Source organism: Chelon labrosus, assembly GCF_963514085.1.
Source record: "Chelon labrosus genome assembly, chromosome: 10".
Lineage (NCBI taxonomy): Eukaryota > Metazoa > Chordata > Actinopteri > Mugiliformes > Mugilidae > Chelon > Chelon labrosus.
The window spans coordinates 9,439,227-9,462,196 of record NC_140360.1 but is presented as its reverse complement, the minus strand read 5'-3'; the positions used below and the strand labels follow the sequence as shown (position 1 = coordinate 9,462,196).

Here is a 22,970-nt window from a genome sequence, read left to right as displayed (position 1 = left end):
TCTCCTCTCTCCTCTCCACTCCGTTTGCGACTCATAAAGCGAGGGGCTTAAAGAGAGTGACATCATGAAAATAAAAATAAAGGGGATTATGAGCAAGCTATTGTGCCATATGTGATTACTGGGGCTTCCATGTTCCCTTGGGGGGGGATGAGTGACTACGAGACAACATATTTTATTTATTTATACGATTCCCTCTAATGAATAAGAATAAGAAATGTGGCAGGGACCTCGGTACTGCTCCCTTTGTCCAAAATATTAAAGAATTTTCTGCTTCTATCCGAACCGGCACAAAGATCAGAGATATTTTTTCACCCTTCATCTTTGATCTGTAAGTGATTTCTTTTTTTTTTTTTCTTTTTTTCTTCCTCTTAAATTGAACTGACATAAATGTTCGGCACGTGGCCTCTTTTCACACCTTTACAAAATGCTTCCTTTGCTGCCATGTTTTTAGAGTTCATGCACAATCCAGTACGGGTCCACCCACATCTGCAATGGAGAGTCAGGTCCTTTTTACCCGCCTAAATGAGATCCATTTTGATGTGACATTTGAGAGAATTACCAGTGCATGGGGGAGCAGGGAAAGAGGTTAGCTCCCTCCTTTGCCATTGGCTGAAGCTCACCACAGCCCACCTGTCCTTTAGTGACGGACGTTACCTATGACCCTGAGCTCCTATCGGACGTGGTGAAATGCCCCCCCTCCTCTCCCCGACCATACACACACACACACACTTCACTTATCCCAGTTCTGTCTTTCTGTCAGTCATCCCGGTGGCTGTGCAATTCCGTTCTCCTTCTATTGTACTACACTGTCTGCTTCTCTTAATACATCATCCAAATGGAGTTCCTTGCCATTTCAAAGCCGGGTCAGATACCCTCTGCGGACCCTGCACACCATCTCTGTAATGGTCACTTGTGGGCGCACGTCTCAGCTCAAACACCCATTGATGTTGAGTTTGATTTCTGCCCTTTCTCCCTCCGCTTCAGGATTCGGCTTTGAAGGTGAATTTTGAAATTCTCAATAAGATGTTTAAAAGATTTACCGCTGCCGTCTATATCTGGAATAGTGGACGTTAAGTCCTTTATGTATGCATGGCCAGCTGTTGTTTGTCGCCAAAACCAGGCTGCTCTGTCAGTGTTTTTTCTTTTTTTTTTACCAAGAAGCATATGGCTGGATGACTTTCCGTAGGACATCGTATACTCATTCAAAGTTATTTGGTATTTTGACGTGAAGGAGATGTTTTATTTTTTGAGAGCGTTTTGTATTACAGGGAAGCTGGAGCCGTAATAACAAAGTCCATCAAAGACTAGACAGCTCTTGTCTTTGGACAATTTGTCCCCCATCAGCCATGACAGTCTCTCCGGTATGTTGTGCAACGTTTTCATTCTCCTCCCTTTGACGAACACATCATTGTTCCCAGATGAGCTGTCTTCCGCTAAACACCTCATAGGCCACGAATGACTCCATCGCCAAGCTAATGACTCCATCTCATCTTCACAGCCATTTGTGTCCCAAAAAACAACTTTGAGCTAAGCTGATAAATGTGTTTCCACTTAAAAAATAACGCGATTACTTAAGATAACTCAACAAGACTCTTTCCAACATAGAGGCTTATGTAGATGTCAATGTGGAACTTCAGGCTTTTCTAGCTAACAGTTAATGTAGCATGCGTGTCAGTCTTTTGAGTTTGAGCTCAAATCCTCAAATGCCATGAACTAAGAGAAAGACAAGGTTAACCTGTATGTGACAGGATTACTGTTGCACGGTTAACTATTGCAACAACAAGTAGGGTAAAACTAACCTACTAACCTGTCTGTGTAACAATGCATTTAATGCCTTATTTGTCTGAATAAAAACAGAGATTTGAGTGTGAATAATTTCAATCAGACTTGAACAGCAAACCAACACAAACCCTGTGCAGTAAATACTCAAGACCTTATATTTAAGTCTTGTCACTTGGCCGCCATCAATTCCTCGGGCGCTTATGCCAAGCTTACAAAACCAAGCCGCCCCTTGTGTGGATAGGGAGGGTCATAACTGCTATTGCAGTTAAAACTGTACATATAGAATCACCACTCAAATCTAATAATAACTGCTTTAGTAGTTTTTGGTCCTTATAGGTTTAAAAGGCCATGTATGCACAAGATTTTATGACACCGACTTCATTTAAGGTACTGTCCAGAGTGCTGACTCGACCAAAGTCTCTGGCCGGCCCCACCAGGGCCCTTATTATGGATTTGCTAAACCGTGAGAAACTCCACGTACTTTTGGAAATCTGTCTACACCTGCTCCTGTTTTGGACCGCAACTGACTTGACGTAAACCCTAGCCCTAACCCAGTTTCAGTTTTGCCTGTTATAATGCAGACGATTGGCTTTTTCTTTTTTTTGGGGAGAGCTGCAGGACGGAAGGAGAATTGCTGTCTGTGGTGTTACTGATTCATCCCGTGAGCTTGAACGTGTTTGTACCAAAGAAGAGTTAAGGCTACTTACTAACCCCAACTAGTGTCTTAAATTGTGCAGCGGTGGTGGTGGATCAGCTTCATTAATGTTTTATTTGGATGACAGATTCGAACAGCATTTGTGTTTCACATTCTTTCTTTAGCCGTGCAGGATGAACGATCAGTAGTTTCCCTGAGTGTGTTTATCAGTTTAACAGCACTAATTTAACTAAACTAAACATTTATCCAATGAGGCGAATCATTTTATCGTTTGTTTGCTTTTCTAAAGAATTGGTGAATCATTTATGAATGATGATAGTCCGTATGCTGCTTCAGAGCAACATCTCACACCTTTAAACTCCATTAAAGATTGTGAAGAATGTGGTTCTTTGATGTCAAGTCACAAATTATTTTTTTTTTAAAAAAGGCTTTCAGCGTCATGTTTGAGTTAAAGGAAAAAAAAAAAAAAAAAAAAAACGCTGGGGAAACAATTGCTGTGTGGAGCCTTCAAAGGTCCAAAGTAACGTCCTTGTCCAGAAAGATGACAGATTTGCTTGAATTTCACCTCTGCAGAGAGGGAGGGGGTGAAGGTTACAGCGAGAGAGAAGGCTGAATCAACATTTGGCGTTTCTTTTTGACCCCCCCTCCTCTCTTTCATCCACTCTTCTCAATGTCCTGAAAGACAGCATATTTATGAATTATTTATCTATGTTTGAAAATGTTAAACTTGTGATGTCCTTGTCCCGTGCCTTATCTCCAAGGGCATCAGAAAAAGCTGTAAAGAAAAAAAAATCACAAAAGCGATGAACGCCACGGTCATAAAATAGCCCTTTGACAGCATTTAAATCTTTGCACATACATATGACCACATTTACGTTTCATCTCGTGGAGAACAAGTGTCCCAAATGATGTGTTTGATTTCTGCATTGCTTACATCCCACAAAAAGCTTGACTGAGGCTTCATGAAATAACATTGCTTCACTGTTCAGCATGAATACAGCCTCTGACTGAACCAGGCATTAAGAAACATAAATGTTTTCAAGAGTTTTAATGATTGCTCAATAGAAATTGTCCCCGCAGTTCAATAATGGCAAATAATCACTTGTTTATACCAAACAAGCCTCTGTTTCTGTTTCATTACATCTTTACAATGGTTTAATGGAGTTGCAAACAAGCAGCAACATCTGTGCTTTGGAGAAATAAACCAACCTGAAGTGTAATTCAGGCCAAATGGCCACTTGAGGCTGGCTCCAGAAGTGAGTCGATCACCATAGACTTCCACGTTGAGAGATAGATAATCTAGATAAAAACACATTTATAGCATGGTACAAAAAATAGCGGAGCAGATTTGTACACAAATCACCTGTTTAAATTGTAATAATGCTTAAATGTATGCATAATTAAGGGGCGTGGCCGAACTGGGTGCCCTCTAATGTTGGTGGCTCAGGCTCAGGCCCAGGCCCAGGCGTCTATGACTATTACTGAATTAGCTGGGAGTAAGGTGGGATCGGTTGCTGCATTTGCAAGGTGGCGACGGCCAGAGCCACCACACCGAGCTTCAAAACCATTTAGAGATACTTAGTGTTGCGCCACATAGGCTGTATACAATCCATGGTTGCACAATGCATTAGAGCACTATAGTTTTCAGTCGTTCTGACATGTAACCCTTGACATATTTAGATTAGATTAGATTAGATTAGATTCAGCTTTATTGTCATTGCATATAGTACAGGTACATACATGATGAAATGCAGTTAGGCTTCAAATCAATAGTGCAAATAGCAAAAAGTGCACAATTTACCCAATAGTAGGGAACAAGCTATTACTATTATACAAGATATTGTATTAAGTAAGTTAGTATTTTACAATAATAGTATATATAAAACAAAACAAGTGTAATACTAATATTAATATACAGATTGGTATGTGCAAAATGGACAGGTAGTACACATGCACATAAATACACCCACATAAACATGCGCCAACATATATACATACCAATTTACATACCTGCTCCACTGACAGGTTGAGGAGGTCGTTTGTCCCTCAGGCCATACGACTCTGCAACGCCTCCCTGTGAGGAAACAACTGTATATATTTATACAATTATACAACTTAAATATCTTTCATATCTACGACTGTAATTCCTCCTGTTTCTATTTGATGAAGCTACTGGACACCGAATTTCTCACAGGATGAATAAAGTGTCTGTCTATCTGTCTTCACATATACATACATGCATATGCGTGTTATAGTGAATGTATATGTGTAATGTATATACTCTTTATAGCAAAGCAGTACCTGCAAAATACATGTATGTGTCTATGAACTGTATGCAGTTTAGTGTAGAGAGTGTAGTTTTCACCGGTTCATTTTTCAATTAATCAGAGCAGCCTTGAGTTTTTACGGCCGGGAAACACTGCAGTAATTTTGTAAAGCTACTTTAAGCACTGAGAAAGATAGAAAGGATAACTTTCTATCTTTCTCACTTTCCAGTTACCCGATGATCTGTCCAGCCTCAGTTTAAGGAGTTAATATTACACAGACACAGGCGCCATACCGCATATAGGCAGCTATGAATACACAGAGTAGTGGGATTTTATTGAATTAAATCTGTGGCTTACGTTTGTTAACAATAATAACAAATGACAACAATAAACGGAGGAAACTTTTATCATGGGAAAAGGAATTGTCAGTAACAATATTTCTAAGCAAGCACCGAGCAATGAGCGTTACGGGAAGGGAAAATAGCACATCACGCCCTAATAGTAAACACACTCCCTTTTATAGTTATTATTTTCTCCCTAATGACAGTGCACATTATGAGACTTTTATCCTATCTTCAAGCACATGTTCTGCTGGTGGGGGGACGTTGTAGCTGCTCCTCTGCGTTTTCTTGCCATTTGTTTGCTAAAAATATTTGTTTTCAAGATGAATTGCCGCGCTGGCAGGCGAGATGACAGCCTACACGAAGATGATATTGAATTGATTTCTGAAATGTTGCAGAACGGACTAGTTGATGTGTACCACGAGACATGAATAATAAAAATTCTATTAAAAAGCTCTTGAATGGCTGACACTGGAATATTATTTGTGATGATTAATTTTCCTCAGTCATTATAAAGGGGAGTTGGCATCAGATTGCCTCTGACAAAATTGCTTTTCACTCCCTGGTGAATATCCTCAGTATGCTTTTTGAGAGCACAAAACCATATTTCTCAGCGCGGTATTATGTCGAGATAGGGCCCCGGAAAAGACACTGCTCGTGTATCACCTTATTAGCGGGGTAATATCGGTGCTGTTTTAACTGCCGGGGGTCATTTGGGTATTCTGCATACATTTCATAATGATGACTGCGAGGTTTGTTTAGTCCAGTTTTTCCCGTTTCTAAAAATGTGATTGGCGTTGTAATTATGAGATTATAAAATAGCCACTAACTGACTGTCAGTGGTGTTTTTCCACTTAATGGATTTGATTAACTGTGTTTTAAAGGCGCGCGGGGCTGACAGTTTGTTGCTTCAAAGCTGTCAAGATTTCTGAGGCAAATTATTCTCTACAGCAGCTGTTGTTGTCTAATTAATTTGCCGTGTACATTTGCGTCGAATGAGTTCTTTACACTTTTGTGAGCGCAACAATTTGCATTTCTAATTATTTTTCGTTTTCGGCAAAACAGGCTGAATGCACCAGTTCGGCTCCTGTAAAGAGCTGCGAGTCTGAACGGCGACAAAAAATAAATAAATAAATTTAAAAAAATAAATAAAAAAATCAACAGGTGCATTTAAAAAGCTAATTACGAAGCTTTTTAATTAAACCGGAACATCTTTTGTGAGCCGTCTCTCTCCCAGACTGTTGCTGACATTCGGTTTGCCATTAAAATGTTGTGCAGCAGCGCAGTTGCAAGCTTTTCTTTGTACGGCTTTTTCTTTGAGACGCAAGCGTTGAAACAAGCCTTCTATATGTGACACTGTTTTTAAATGCAAGTTTTATGTTGTGCACTTCCCGAGAGATATGCAAATGAATGTGGGCGTACTATACAGTTCAGATAGATGGTGGTGTCTGTCTACCTGTGACCTGGCCTTGTGTGTTTCTTTACTTTTTTAAGTATATGTTGGAGAGAGATTACCTTCTTGCAACTTCTAAAAAGTAGATTTCTTTTTTTTTCTCCTGCTTTTTCCTCAGAGCTACTCCAATCAGGGCAGAGGCAGCGGCGGCGGAGGAGGAGCAGGGGACGAGGACTACGAGATCCCCCCCATCACGCCCCCTAACCACGCCGATCCGTCTCTGCTCCATCTCATGGAGCACGAGTCAGGTTACCCCTTCCACTCCCTGCCTCACAACGGCTTGCTCAACACCTACTCCTACCCCGAGCTGCCCGCCCTCATGATGTCCAACATGCTGGGTCAGGACACTCACCTCCTCTCTGGGCCTATGCACTCAGTGAGTACATCTTCTTTTTTTCTATCTCTTTTTTAGCTGCGGCCCCCTCTACGATCATACGAGTCAAGCGCCGTGGTAGGCGATTAGCCTGTGCGGTCAAAGGGTTGGAAGTGAGCCAGCAAGTCAGCGCAGAGAACATTTTGTCTGAAGGTTTCATGGGAAGTTCAGTCTTTTTTTTTTCTTTTTTTTTACGATACTGCGTTGAGGCTGTAAATTTATATAAACACAGACGAAACGGTAAAATGACTAACTCTTCTGTGTACTCTGATCATTTTTTCATAATAACAAATCGCTCTTCTATTAGGCTGTTAATGAGCTTGGTTGGAGGCCAGGGAAGCACAGACACTGAAGTCTTAGCAAGGCCAGAGTCGCTGCATGCAACATTTATAAACACAGAGAGCTGCTGCCATCCTTAACACCCAGACCTTTGCGGCGAGAGCTTCTTTAATATCCACACAACTGCACAACTCAAAAGGTTTCACTGCCTCAAAGTGAGCCTAGGAAAAGGGGAGCGAGAAACCCGGCGCTGCACATTTTCATTCGTTACGATCGGCAAAGCGAAAAAAGGGAGCAGGGTGAGGATGGGTGGGTGAGGCGTGGTGCAGGTTTTGAACAGAAATTCCAGATGGAGGCGGGAGGGAGGGGGGTGCGTGGGTATCCCTTGTCAGCTACTTTTTCTTTTTCAAAAGGATACAGAGGACCCTCACCCCCCCTCCCTCCCCTCCAGTTAAAGGACTTTCTCTTGTGTTAAACATGCTTCAGACCGAACATGTAAACACCCCTGGCGAACACATTCAAATGCTTTAATCATAGGATCGAATCGGATGAATTATAGATGGCCCGCGTGGTGAATAATTCAGCGTTATATACTTTCATCTGACATAAATATTACTTTTTTCTCTCTGCCCTCCGTCATGAATATTTATGCTTTAATGTGAGCATCCGTGACATTTATCCTCCGTTAATCAGGTCTTATGTGATTTTCAGAATCAAACTGCATAAGTTGCAGGCTCCTTTTTTTATTATTTTTATATATTTTTTTCTCTTTCCGTGGGTGGTAGCTAAGGCCTCCATTAAAACCAGACTTCAGGATTAGGTCACAATCCACTGGCTACTGCGCTGAATGTGAGAAAGATGCTGCTGAGTGGAACATTTAGAGGCATTCGGCTTCTTAGCACCGATGGACAGTTTGACAATAATATGATTTAGTTAATGACAAACCTGATAACACAGGCTTTTTTAGAGCAGCTCTTTCTGGCCGGCAACATTTCTGAAGCAAACAGAGAAGGGAGCGCCTGCTTCTTAAACAGCTTTTGTTTCACCTTTGCAATTATTTATTTTCAAATAGCCCTTCAGGGTAATGTTCCATTTTCTTATTTCACACCCCCTTTTCTCATAAATGAACCGTCATTGCAATAAATCACTGCACAAACAGAGACTTGCACACACTGTGAAAGGTCCAGAGATTTATGTAACACATTCATGTTTCCCACTTCCACATTTTAGTACTACTCTAGCAGAGGCTGGCTAATAATAGCCGCTATTAATATTTCTTGTTGCCTAGCAACCCCAGCAAGTAATAGCTTACTCTGGAAAAATAGATGACCGATAAGAAAGAAGGAGGGAGGGAGGGAGGGGGGGCCCTGGTTGGGGTTGGAGGGGGGGGGATTCAATTCATTTATTATCTCCTGGGACAAGAGGAGCTTATTTCTGAGGCCGAGGAATAGGAAAGTAGGCTGTATATTGAGAAATATTTTAAAGCAATTGGAGATGACGTTATTTTCATTTTGTTTCCATTAGGGATGTTTCATTTGATGTTTCCACGGCAAAGTCAATTAACCTTAATTTCGTACTGATAAAGGCATAATAAGGAAGATTGAATTTGTGTCTGCGGCATGCTTAAAAAATAATAAGGCCGGATAGAAATAGGCTCTCTGTGTAACCAGGGTCAGAAATGAAGAGACCAGCGTTTCCCTTTGTTGCGCTGTATTGACAAAAACCTTACAATAAAGTCACAAAATTGGAGGAGATAGCTGGAGAACCAAAACGCTAATCATTCAACTGTCTGCTCTCACCGCCGCCGAAGAAGCAAATAAAAAGTCGACAGTGTTACCTTAAGGATACGCTCCTCTTCAATAACAGCTATCCTTCACTGCACATTTAAAACCTCCTACAAGTACAAGCTCAGCTGGAGCAACAGATACGCTTCATCTCGAGGGATGTTGTTGCTGGTTTTTGTACAACATTTAGCCTAAGGCTAAAGCTCTGTAAACTTCTCCCTGCTTTGGGATTCTCTTTTTCAGCTCACATCGATCCTACAGCAAACACAGTTAAATCATTACAGGAGGGAGAGCAGTGGATTGACCATCATCGCGCTGCATGGGCATATAATTTTGCATCATTTTGTCCGCGTAGCTTTAGAATGCAATTTCAGCTCACTTAGAGTTGACTGTATAATAATCTTGATATTTCTATGCTGCAAAAAAAGAGTTTTTTACTCGTAAATTGAACAACCTCCTTTTTTTCCCATATAATTATTATTATTGATTCCACAGCTGAAATATTAACTGGTAAATCTGGTAGCAGTTTGTGGAAAAGTGGTGTCAAATCTGAGCTTTTTGCATGTGATAGATTGAGGTTTATTTTTTCTACTTTTTAGCAGATCCAGCACTTTGTTTAGGTGTTTGGGTGTGATCCTTTCTGCTGAAGCTGCATGTTATTCGTAATAGTCTTAACTGCCATCTTTGAACCATTTCTTGATATTTGCATCGTTTACTCCAGCAGAAGCAGCAGAAGCATGAACGCTGACATTATTAAAGCCGGAGCTGTCCATTAGAAATGCTCTTACATTCTCGTAGCTCCACCCCACGCCGATGACCTACTCTGTCAGCTTCTCTGAACTGAGGCAGATAGAGCCAAGTCTTGGATGACTGGATGCTGTGAAATGTAACATGCTGTCGTGTGAATGCTCACTGCTGAGGGAGAATCCCTGTCTCAACCCTAGCTGTCAGCGTTTCTGCCACCCCGGCGCTCAGATGGAGGTGGCACTCAAGGGGTCTCGTGTTGAACAAGCCCTCTGATCGTTCAGGTCTGGCTGACGGTGCATCGGGGTGGGGGTGGGGGGACGCCAGAAAGATCTATCACTTTGAAAAAAATAAAAATAAAATAAAGGAAGAGGGAGATGGTAATGAGAGGTCGAGGAGGAGTTTGTACAGCGTCCCCAACGTGGAGCCTTGAGGGGTGCCAGTGCGTTTAAATATTGAAACAGAACAGCAGCCCCTGTCTCATTACCGCTGTAATGAGGCTGGTTAGAGAGGAGGAAAGCCCCAACTGGCAAACATTCAGTCAGAAGACTCCTGGTGGCAATTTTGTTTTGTTAAAGATATAGTCCTAAATTAATATTTTGGCAGGTTGATGTGGGACTAACATGCCGTTAACAAGACGTTTGTAACAATCTGCTGTGTTTAAACAGTTGTTAATATCGTGGATAGCTTGTTAATTGGACATACTGTCTTTTTATTTACTTTCAGAGCTTCACCAACATCATTTAATTAATTAGGTGATTGCTTATTTTCGTTTTGTTTTGTCACTTGTGGGCAGAAGAACAGAAAAATGGTCTTTTTTTTCATGTGGATAGCGAATCTGGGTTGATGGGAATTGTAGCTAGTTGGATCAACTCATTTATTTATGCATGCTGCATTGGGTTTTGTTATTGCAGTGCCTACATGTACCAGGATGCATTGTGTTGCAACTAAAACACCAATGAATAAAACAAAACAATTATGAATTACAGTGCATTTGGGTAAGAAGAACTCATGCAAATATTGCAGCATTGTTCGTGCTGGTTTTGCTCGTCTTGTATTTTCTTCCAATTTATCTACGGATCCTGAATAAGACACACCGGCACACCTCTGTCTAAGCCAGGAGCGAAACTGTCACCCTAGAAGGTTATGCTACTTTTAATCTGACTTCAGTTTATCTGCAAAAGGATTCATTTTGCATCACTTAGCTTTCAGGACGTTGAGGGAAGAGGTGTTTGACAGCAGTGACACAACGCTATTGACAGCTGTTGTTAGATATGAAGGCAATCAAGCTATTAAACAGGTCAGAGTGAAGGCTCATTTATGGTACTGCGGGACATAGACGCCGTAACTTGCGCATGTAGCCAACGCTGTAGGCTTGTCAGTCTGGTTCGCTCTGTAAAAACCCAAACGACAGTTGGCGCTGTGTGTCTTTTTTGCCATTCGGGTTAATTTTTGTGTTAAGCTGACGCAGAAGCTACAGCGACAGAGTCAGATCCTAACGCTGTAACTGACGTACACCTCCCCAGAAATGTAACTATGTGCCACGAGAACGCAGACCGCAAGAGTGATTGGTCCGCTTGGAAGTAGCGTGTTTCTGCTGCTTCTCCATCGGTGCAATTTTTGAATTGATTGTTCAATAAAGATGGAAGACATCGAGGAAAGGTTAACTGAGGAGGTTCGGAGATACAAACATTTGTATGACTTGTCGGCGAAAGTTTCAGTCGCCATTGTTGAAAGTGAAGCAGGAAGTGGAAACAAAAATTTACCGGACTGAAAAAACAAGACACAGCGCCGACTAGCACACAAGCATGAATGGCTTGCACCGATGCTGGCTATGTGTGTAAGTTACAGCGTCTATGTCCCACAGTACTCTAAAAGAGCCGTTAAGGTTTGCGAATGCTCTGCGCTGTCGCCTTAGCTACGGCGTCAAATTGATGCAAAAGCCTAAACTGCCTGTTAGGTTGCCAACAGTGTATATGCAGTCAGTGAAATTCAAATTTAATTAATTTGAATTAAGTCCAGAATGTGAAAAAAGACTATCTAAAAAAGTATTTGATTTGACATCTAATGATCAGTGCAGCTGGATTACTAGTGTGTTCTGTTTTGTGTTTTTTATAAATTGAAACAGCAATCTTTCTTTCATTTTTTTTTTCTCCTGTGTAGGGTTTTAGACGTATCTCATATGACCCGCTTGCTCTGCTGCCTTTCACTGGGATAGATATGACATCCTGGTGACGTTCCCAGATAAATCACTTTCAGTAACAGTAGAAATATTTTCTTTTGTGGCTTTCCATTTCACAAAAAGACGGATGCCCTTCAGTGCTACACTCCACAACAGGGGTGAACAATGTGTCTTGTAGTTGTCAAAAGAAGTGACAGCGAGATAATTGGTAGGGCGCTCCTGTTTCATTTAAACGGAAACAAATAGTGCTCCCGAAGAGGATTGTGCTTTTAAAAAGTAAAGCTTTGTTTTGTTTTTTTTTTGCGCCGCTTATTATGCAGCGTTGGGACCGGAGTAATGAAGATGAGCGTTAACGGATTGAGCATTAAAAACAAATGCACATTCATTGCGGCTCATGAATATTCATGCCGCTAATTCAAATAACCTTAGGCAACTGTTACGACTAATGAATATTTAAAACAGCTTGGTCACAGAGATTTGAACACTGCGCTATAAGTGACTTTCTGGGATCATCATGTACAAGGGTAAACAATTAGGAATGGCAAAAAACAGATTTCAGTGGCGATCAAAATACATCTGGAGAACAATATCCCATGTTGTCACATTAGTTACGGGCCATTGACGCTCCGGAGGAGAACTCGATGACACGCGGGAGGACAACGGTGTGAAGAATTGTCAATAATTTTAATAAATGCTGAAATGATTAGATGATTAATCAAGTAGTCAATCAACAGAATATTTATTGACAACAGTTATGACATTAAAGTCTTATTTCATGCATCAGTTTGACTTTTTTTTTTTTTTGCTCGTTCTTACTTCAGAAATGCAAGAATTTCCCTTTTTTATACCTGAGAACTGATGCATTTGAGATTCAAACTCTAATATGCACAAATACTGATTAATAGAACCATAATAATTCACAATTGTGCTAATTTGCTGATCTTATCATGACAAGAAATAAAAATATCATTGGATGCCTTCGGAGCCTGCTCAGTCAGGAAGAACAGGAAAGAAAAAAAGAAAAGAAGCCACAGCTCCAGACAGACGGCCCCCCGAGTTTTCAACCTTGAGACCGGCCCCTCCGGCCCGACTAAACATGTTTGCGTTTACCACGCTGCTTTAGAAAACGCCCGGCATCCTTCCACGCCGCCAGTGGGAGAATCCCACCACGGCTACTTTAAAGGGAGGGCCTCGGCTGCTGCTTCCTTTTGAGGGATCAGCGTGGTGACTCGTCCTCTTCGCCACCACCGCAACGCTAATTAGGCCCACCACAAAGCCAGCCTGTGGGGATAATGTCCCATTATTAGAGTCATTTGTTTCAATTAACCGCTCTGTGATTCTACAATAGCACTGCTCAGCCCAGCGCAAAGAAGCCATTACTCTCGCCCAAGGAACCAGTGAGGTCTGGGACAAGAGTGTTTGCAAGAAGGTTACGGATACCTGCTACCGCCGGGCTGCACATTTCACAGCTCGGTCATTGATGAGTCGTTTCAGCGCCGGCAGAAAGAAAAACTTCATTCATATCAGTTCTAGAGCTTTCAAAGACTTTCTTTTCCCGGCTTTGTCGTTTCTGAAGTGTTGGGGTTTTTGTTCCTGTGCACTTTCACTGAGAACTGAGTGAAGATTTGTGCAAGGATTGTTGACTTTGAGCATGAACCACTGAGAACTATAGGCTGCTCATGTTCCCTTTTACATGCCGAGAGCTTTGTGGTTGACTGAATTACTATTCTGCTACTGTATACTTATGGTGCTCTAGTCGTTTTTAAACTGCAATCAGGTTACCTTCTCAGCCCGAGGCTCTGCTTTTCTCCTCAGCTCGAGCGTCACTCTTGCAACTCTAATGTTCGTTTGTTAAATTTGAACGTTTTGCTCGCGCATTTTAATGGCAACGGTGGACAAAGAGAGCAGATTGCTTTGACAGTGATTTCCTGCTGCACCGAATTGCAAAATGACAATTAGTCTAATGCCTTTATGGGCACCGGCAAAGCAACCCTTGATAAAAGCGGTTTGCGCTGTTTGTGCACTGTTTGTACAAAGCCTGCTGTTGGTCACAGCTGGAGGCTGAAAGAGCCTACTGGTTGCAGGTTGCATAAGGCAGGAGGAGCATGAGAGAGACTCTGATTCGTTGCCTTGTGTGAGAGAAACAACTTTTGAGAAACTGTGTTCGCATAAATGTCTTTGATATCAGCGATTCTTTAAGCAGCAAAACCCAGGTCAAGTATGTCCACAGAAATTAACTTATCCCTTTTAACATCACTCTCTTCTGATCATTTGCATATATTTCTTTTTTTTTTATCAGCCACGAGCTTTGCTGAGTGACACCTCAGTGATTTTGGACGTTTAACAGCAGTTGTGCAAAGATGCTTATCAGCTCCTCAAATGCTGCCAAATGCAATGTTTCAGAGCACTTTTCGGTCCTTTCAGCGCCAGATAATGGAAACTTCGATTGATACCAAGAGGTTGCTGCCCTGTGATGCCTCTGTTGCCAGGCTCTCTCATTGGCTTTCTCCCCCCGCTGCGCAGATGTTTACAAAGAGACATCACCAGCTCACATTAAAGGGTTCAAGTTGTCCCCTCGGGCTGTTGCCATGGAAATAACCCTGCTATGGTCGCTCATTCATGTTTGATTAATTGTTTTTTCCTTTCTGTGCCGTTGCCTCTACAAAGGCCTCATCATGGGAACATGTCATCTTGAAAACAAACAATAGGAACAGGATGAATATGTTCAGTTCTGATTTATTTACACTCGGCGTTATTCTCTCTCTCTCTTTTGTGGATGTTCTGTGGTGATAGCAATCTAAAAACGTTAAATTAACACTGATAAAAACCTTTCTCGTGAAGCCTTACGAGTCATAAAGATGTATTTTATTATTTCGTTTCCAAGACTCACCTGAGAGAAAAAAAAATAAAATAGCATTTTGCCTTTTTCCCCTTTTAAATTGCGCTGTGTAGTGCTGAGCTACAGCAACCCACTGGGGCCAATTAGGATGCCAGCAGAGCCAGGAAGTGCATAGCAGATGCTTTTGCCACTATTTATTAAAATCCAATCTGCGGGGGCCCCTCCAACAGCTCGTTAAACTACCCGTTAATCTAATTAGCTCTCACTTGCCACTGTTTTCACCACATTACCAAATACAAGGGCCTCGACTGCGCAATTTAGCCTGATTAAGTAGGTCCAGTGCTGTTAGGCAAAGCTTGCAGGGAGGAGCTCCTCAGAGCTGTCAGTCATTTTTAGAGAGTCAGATAAATCACGCGGCTTAGTTCGGCAATGGCTTTGGGCTTGAGTTTGAATTATAATAACTGCAATGGGGACGCTGGTTGAAATCAAATCCACATTGCCCTATCAGTCTGTAAAACGAAATACTGCAATGGCACCAGAACTGGATACAAATTCCATAATGGCCTCTTTATGGATCAGGTCTACACTCACGTCCTTTCATGTCTCTCAGATCGCGATCATGAATCCCCACTTCCGGTTCATTATTGTCTGGGCCGGGCTGTGTTTTTATTTGATGAGTGCTGCTCTCTGAACAAGAGCCTGGTTCTACTCAGAGATCTGTGCAGCCGCTTTGACATGCAGTCCCACTCATTGCTTACAGATGGGCAGTCCGACATGGAGCTGTAATTGCTTCCAGATGAGGAGGGCACTGTATATATTTTAAGACATATTTTAGCCCGTCAAGACTTCACGGTGTACTAGATGATGGGAATGCACAAAGACAGGGCTAACGCATGGGGGAGATTTTAAATAACTGTCTGGGAGCAAGAGATGTAAAGACTCTGTGCAGACTTCCATTTAAAATTGTGTAATATTCGAGCTGTTTTAACGATCAGCTTGAATTTTGGATTGCGTTTAGGGTATCTGCAGGCAGATTTGTTTGCATTCTCATCCTGCCTGCCAACATTTTGTAAGGCATCTGTCCCGACGGCATTACATACAGGTGCACTTTGAAATGCTAGTTGAAAACGATACCCTAAAAAAACAACTAAATGCATGTTTCAAAAAAAAAGAAAAAAAAAGAAAAGCCCACTCGATCCCCGCCCCAATTAAACTTAACAAAGACTCGCTTACTTTTTCCTCAAAAACCACTTCAGAAGAATCCTCTGATCACGGAGTCAAGCACAGAGGATTGACATTAAATCCATGTTGCTGTGTGTAAAACTTTGGGTAGTATTCATCATTTATCGTTCATTTCTGTACCGCCTGCGTCCTTACAAGCTGCAAGTAACCGGATGAATGATTCCGTTGACAAACCAGTCGTTAAATTTTTAAAGCAGCCACTCTCCATAGAAGTGTGCCGCAGTTTTATTTTTATTTTTCCGTTGCGCTAAACAGCCTTTAGGAACCCTCTTCTGCCTTGCAGCTTGCAGAGAAAACTGCAGAAAAATTACACCCGGCATCCCGAAATTCCATTATTTTCACCGCTGCTGCTTTAACCTAATCTATTTATTAACCCACAAAGGCTTAGAGTCTGCTGCAGCCACGCTAAGCTGTGCTTCTCTACAGTATGCTGCAGAGGTAAAGTTCGATGCTCGTTCGATTGGAGAGATCTTTGCATTGCACTGTAGAACAAGTATGTTTTTCATTATTGAATTTCTTGTGTTTTTAAAAACACCTATATGTAGATATATATATATATAGCTTAACTTCAAACTTCGCTGCAGCTGTATCAGCTCCATAATTCAGATTTTAATGTCGATGTTTTAAAGCCACTGTAATCTTAACTCTGGATCTTGTAGTCACCTCAACTCCAAACTTTTTTTGTATTTATAGTTTGTGGCCCAACGTTTCACTGTTTTGGTTCGCTCTCACTGCTCTCATCAGAGCCATTTCCAGGCAGGTGCTTTTCAATGGAAAAACCTGAAAAAACAAAAAACAAAACCACAGTGCATTTCCTGCTCAGCACAAAAAGCACCAGAAAGACACACCAGCTAGTGAATATGACGGAGGATTTTAGCTTCTAAAGAGGTAGCTGTAGTTCTCCAAGGAGCTTGTGAGACAGATGAGAGCTTAAAGGAGAGAGAACAGTTGATTTAACTCATCGAGTGAACGTTAAAACTGTCCAGAATTCATAAAAGTTCATATAAAATAGTCGAATTGATGACAGTATGTCAGAGTTTGTTTCAGACTTGCTGCATTTGCTGTTTTTATGTGCTGCTTTCAAGTGACAAATAAAGTCGGCCTATTATTGAATATAATATGCTATTAGTTCACAGTCACCTCATCGATCAGCCACAACATTATGACCACTGACAGGAGACGTAAATAACATTGACCATCTTGTGACAATACAACGTTCTGCTGGGAAACTTTTGGACCTGGCTTTAATGTGGATGTTACTTAGACATGTAGCACCCGCCTAGACCAGACCAGGCACCCCCACCCCATAGCAATGACCCCAGCAGGATGCAGCCTGACACAGGCACACACACAAGAACAGTTTAGGAACAACTCAAAAAAACATGAAGAACAGCACAAGGTGTTGACCTGGCCTCCAAATTCACTAGATCCCAAACTGATCAGGTATCAGAGGCCCCCTACCCTCAACACATAGGACCCAAAGGCCCCCACTAACAACATCCTATTGCCAGACACCACAGGACACCCTCAGAAGGCCCATGTCCATTCTCTGATGAGTCACAACTGTTCTGTTTTGGAGGCACAAGGCAGACCTACACAATATTAGGAAGGTGTATCGGTATATAAACTGCCTTCAAAATCTATTCATTTATTTATTCCTTCACTCCTCCTTATGAAGCAAATACTAAGTAGATGATTGTAAAGTCATTTTGGATATATTTGCTTTTGGTTATTAATCATCGTTTTGCATGCGTGTTGGACAACTGGAGAATGTAACAGATTGCATTGTGGGATTGTTAGGAGAGTAGAAGCGTTTCATGGATATTGCATTTTTCTTTCCGTTCTGGGACGTGGGACTGAGAGCGTACATTTCACACTGCAAAGAGGCACATTACTCACACAGATCACTTTCAGTTCGAGCATGTGTCATATAAAGCACACTTTAACATGTTGTTCAACCTTAAGACAGCATTCAGGAAAGAAAAACAATGCCAGGTGACTCATTTTAGAAGAACGTGTTAAATCTCTTTTACCGTCTCTTCATCCTATCCCGTCGTTGATCAAAGGTTTAAAGAGGTTTAAAGAGCCTCCTGCGTATGTATCAGCTGACGAGGAGTGTTCGTGCATTATCTTATTCTTCAGGCCAGAGCCCATTCAGACAATATTTACCTGCAAGAAGCATCATAAAAAAATGGGTTTATCGTGTATTTGGTGTAGGACAAACTGCACGACGCACTGGATATCAGTGCTCTCCCTGTGTGTGTTCTCCTGTTTTACAGCTGTTTGGCTTTGAAACCCGTGTACAGATTTTGGGAGCGGATGGCATTCGGATCAGATTTCAGATCTCAGTATCTGCATCATGCTTCGGTGTAACGGCCATCGCCGTCGAGAGAAAGTCTATCTTTGCATCGGCGCAGAGTAGTTCCTGTTTGTTTTTATGGCCTTTTGAAACCGATACACCATGCAGCACTCTCCACTTTGCTGTTCAGAGTAAATGATGATGATGACCGTGATGTATGTGCTCAGGAGGCCGTGATTGGACAAACACTTTTCTACTCTCAGACACTAATACCCAGTTTTATTGTCTAATATTCACGTCTCTTAAACTCTGCGCCTGCATCGTCTTTGTTGTTGTTATCGGTCCTCTTTTTTTTTCTCCACGTCACTCCGCCCTCCTTTTGCTTTTATCATTTTTTTTTTTCAACTCTCTGTCTCTCTCTTTTTCTTTGCATCTCACTCTCCACTTCCTCAATCTTCCTCCCTCTCTCTGTTCCTCTCCCCCCCTTGCTGTTTTGATAGTGACGCAGTTATCAGGCTGTCAATTCTAATCTTGTCATGCCAGCGCAGTGCTGTCCATTCAGAATTACAGCTACCCTCCTCCTCCTCCTCCTCCTCCTCCTCCTCCTCCCTATATCTGTCTCTTCACCTACCGCCCTTTTCCAGCTCTCTCTCTCTCGCTCTCTCTCTCTCTCTCAGACAACAGAAATGCTGATGGGATGAGCGAGCCAGGGCTGACACTAGTTCAGTCTAGAAAGCTGCGTACGAAAAATAGATTCAGTGTATTATGCTGCTCTGCACGGGACGTGGTGGTCTTACCTAGCAACAGCCATGTGCTGTTTTTGGTGAATCTATATTGCAGTGTTTTAAAAGAGAGCTTTCCTTTTCAGCCTTACTGTCAAGTGTGTGTGGACGAAATCAGCATCCAATCACTTAACCGTGGTGAAAACATCACATCAGGAATGTGTTTTATATACGATAAGGCTGCCAATTATAGCTGCTGACTGATTTTCAATTTATTCTTTCGCCCGTTTGTCATTTACTTCTTTTTCATTGCTACATCTTTATGCAAAATGTGTAAAATAGTATTTAACTTGCAAGTGACTACCCAAAGTAGAGAATGACCCTCTGCACTGCTGCAGTTCATTTTACTGTTGCGGGCCATACAGCATGCATCCTCATGCAAAATTATAAACGTGAATATGAGGGCCTGTTCCTGGAAGTCAGCATAAAAGAATCATTTAGGGATGATTTTTGAGTATATTTGCGAAATAACACCACGTTCTCTTCAGATATCCTCGGCACAATAACACTGGTGCAGGACAGGAAGTAAACGTCCGCTAATCTGATCATCAAGATGTAGTGTCGACGCATCAGAATCAGAAGAGCTCCACAATCTGGCCGTTTTGCATCAACCGAGGTCCGTCGTAGAAGTGGACCAGATACCGATCTCCCCGACTGACAGTATCAGAAAATAGACCCGAATGCAGCGGAGCCGCAAGATGTTTCATTATGAATAAGGGATGCGACTGTGTCTTTTCTCGGCTGACAACAACAGCTGTCACTATCGTTACTGTTCTCTGCACCTGCACGAGAAAACCCCAGGAAAGTGAGCTTGGAGCTACGTAGCTGTTACTGTTTATCCACCGCCAATATTCTGTAAAGGCAGCATGTAAAGCCTGTCCAGTGAATACGTTTGTCATCAAGGGTCTTTTTTTTGAAAAAAGTAAAAGCAGTATCTGCTTACCTTGAGTGTTGTTTGGTAGTGTTTTGTTAGATCAGAAAAATAATCATTCAAAAATTACAAATTAGGACTTTCTTGAATTGAAGTTTGTTCTTTTCTTGAATATGAAGGAGCCCTAGGTTTAGCAGAAACGTGCTGCAAGGAAATGAGAACAAATTAAGTGTCTACGAGTGTTTATTCTGTTTATTTACCCGAGAGAAAATTATTAGCACAGTGCAAAGAGTGTGCAAAGTCTTTCTTTATTGATGTCTTTTTTAGAAGTAGCCATCTTCATTAATTTTTCAACTTCTTCTCACTCTTTCAGATTCATTGATATTTCATCTTTCTTTTTTTTTTTTTTCCTCCACTCAGCCCCTCCACACTCGAGCTCTCAAACACCAATCTCATATTATAGAAGAAGAAAATAGAGAAAGAAATGAGAGAATACTCGCTCTGTTCTCCCCGGCTGATTGCGTGCTTGCCGCTGCAAGCTGTTGTGTGTCATTGCTCGTTCTTTTGTATGAATACATGTGAATTTTCCTGGAGATTATTTAGCTTTTTCTTTTTTTTCTTTCTATTCTGTCATTCCATTAGCTCTACCTTCAGTTTATTCTATTTTCACTTCAAAGGCTTGGGTGGAACAGATGTCGTTTCAAATGCCTGTCTTCTGCCTCATTGCCTAAAAGTGAGGGATGATTATTTTTTAATGAAACCGTGCGCACTCACACGCTCACACACACACACACACACACACACACACACAAATGAATATTACCTGTAAGCTGTGAAATAGACAAGCGATACTTTCACATCACCCTGAATGGGAACATTCATTCATTTCCTCACAACACAAAGGCCATTTTGAAGTTTTCCTTTTGCTGCCAAATGTGCTCCTGGACCTTGAATTTTGATTAGTTAATTTCATGCTGCGTGGAATACAGTGTGCTGTTTGGCAAATGCTCGGCTAAAACAATGCAATTTTCAAAGGCAGTCATTTCCTGTTTTCCAATTGACAGTGAAAGGCGACAAAAAAGAAAAAAAGAAAAACGTCGTGGCTGTTGCTTAATCTCGTGATAAGTATGCATTAGATGGAAAACCAACGCCTTTAAATGTCCTCAAGTTGCTGTTTGATACTCAGGCGGGGACAAATCTTTTTCACGGTTTGCTCGCTCCCCTGCTGAGTATTAACACTGAACCCGTGGATCGGTGGATTATGAAAGCAAACATTCAGAGATGTTTAAAATTTCTCAAATGCGACGTGATGAAATAGGAGCAGCTTGGCTTGAGAGACGGCGCCTCCGCGCCAAGAAGAACTGACTGTCACTCGGAGCCCCTTACAACATTAGAGTAACTCTCCATAACCCCGGCAACCATGACGAGTGCACGCAAACATCCCTCATCTGGTATAATACCGGCGTATATCATTATATATTCAGCATGTCATTATATCTTCTATCATATGGATGGAAATTGGATTGTTTTTTATGGCTTTATGGCAACCAGAGAGTCAGGACCAGTGCTACTAATGGCAACATCATCATCACTTCTTCTTCTTCTCCATCAACCCTCAACTGCATCTCTCTCTTTCTCTCTCTCCCTCTCCCTTCGCCTCCCTCCCTCCCTCCCTCCCGCTTGACATGTTCTCTCTTCTGCTGCAAAGAAGGCAATTTCCATATAGAATCACATCCAGGATCAGGTGACCTGGATTTGACTCCCAGTCAGAGCCCTGCATGGAAAATGAAAATGTATTCATGTGTATTGGATCGAGTACACTGCACGGACGCGAGCAGGTTTTGAGAATGCGCTGAGATTTGTGTGTAGTATTGCTGACGAACTAACTGGGCATGTACTATGAAAAAAAAAATATATATATATATGTGTTTAATCCTTTTCTTATGGTTCCCTCAGAACGCGATATTGAAATCTTTGTGGTCCACTTGAAAGGGACTGAAAAGGCAAATGTCCGTGAATTCGGTGATTCAGCAGCTGATAAAATGTCACCAGCGTGAAACCAAATGGAGCTGCTGCAGATGAAATTTTAATTAGCTCTCTTCATCCCCAAACTGTCCAGTTTCTTTTCAAAATTACCTCGGTGCACCACAGGACGAACCTCTCTCCCTGACGTTAATGTTGTCCTTGTTTTCCAGTGACTTTAAGTTGAGTTCTTTGCAAATATGTGTGTTCTCATGTGCTCTATATATGTAAAAAACTAGCATATATTATCCGATAAATGTATCACGCCCATAAATATAACGCATACTGAAAGACTCCCCAAGCATCTTTCTGTAGTAGCAGCAGAAAAAGAGTTACTATTAATTGTTCGACGGCCAGCCTATTCTTTGCCTCACCGTCCCTCTTTCTGTCTCCAGATAAGCGGCGAGAAGCGATCCTCTGCGGAAATGATGAAGCCCAAACCCAAACCTCAGAAGAAGAAGAAGAAGAAGGACCCCAACGAGCCGCAGAAGCCCGTGTCGGCGTATGCGCTCTTCTTCAGAGACACCCAGGCGGCCATCAAGGGGTCGAACCCCAATGCCACCTTCGGGGACGTCTCCAAGATCGTGGCCTCCATGTGGGACAGCCTAGGAGAGGAACAGAAGCAGGTACGAAGAAACATAGAACTATAGAAATACATGCAGTTTTTGAAGGTACATAGGCGGCCTGTTGTTTTAAGCTTCTTGAACTTCTTGTCAAGTGCCTGTGTGTATTTAAACTCTCTAAGTGTCTCAGACATGACTCCATGATGTTTAAACCAGGGCTCTGCCATGGCACCATGTGCTGCTGAACCCCTTTTTTCTTCTTCTTTCTCATTAAATGTAGTCAAGATCCAAGTCATATGCACAGTAAAACACGGCAGTTTAGATCATGCAGTGCAATTCTCACTTTGCAGGTCCCCCTCACAAAAAACTATAAATGAAAAAAGAAAGAAAGAGAATAAGGTGCAGGATAAATCAACCTGAGGTGAAGAAAATGGTCTGCGCCTTGTGCCACAGATATAGCCAGTGATGGGGACGTGAGGCAATATTGAATCT

At 41.9% G+C, this 22,970-nt stretch overlaps 1 protein-coding gene across 2 annotated transcripts in view; it reads left to right on the top strand.

Annotated features, from left to right (window-relative positions):
• The window catches only part of LOC311494185 (thymocyte selection-associated high mobility group box protein TOX-like), a 74,111-nt gene that overhangs the window by 43,286 nt on the left and 7,855 nt on the right, over positions 1-22,970 (top strand). For both annotated transcript variants that reach the window (XM_084553097.1, XM_084553096.1), the window contains 2 exons: positions 6,617-6,874; positions 22,311-22,541. In XM_084553097.1, the coding sequence (XP_084409223.1) occupies positions 6,617-6,874; positions 22,311-22,541 (489 nt within the window). The remainder of the gene's footprint in view (positions 1-6,616; positions 6,875-22,310; positions 22,542-22,970) is intronic.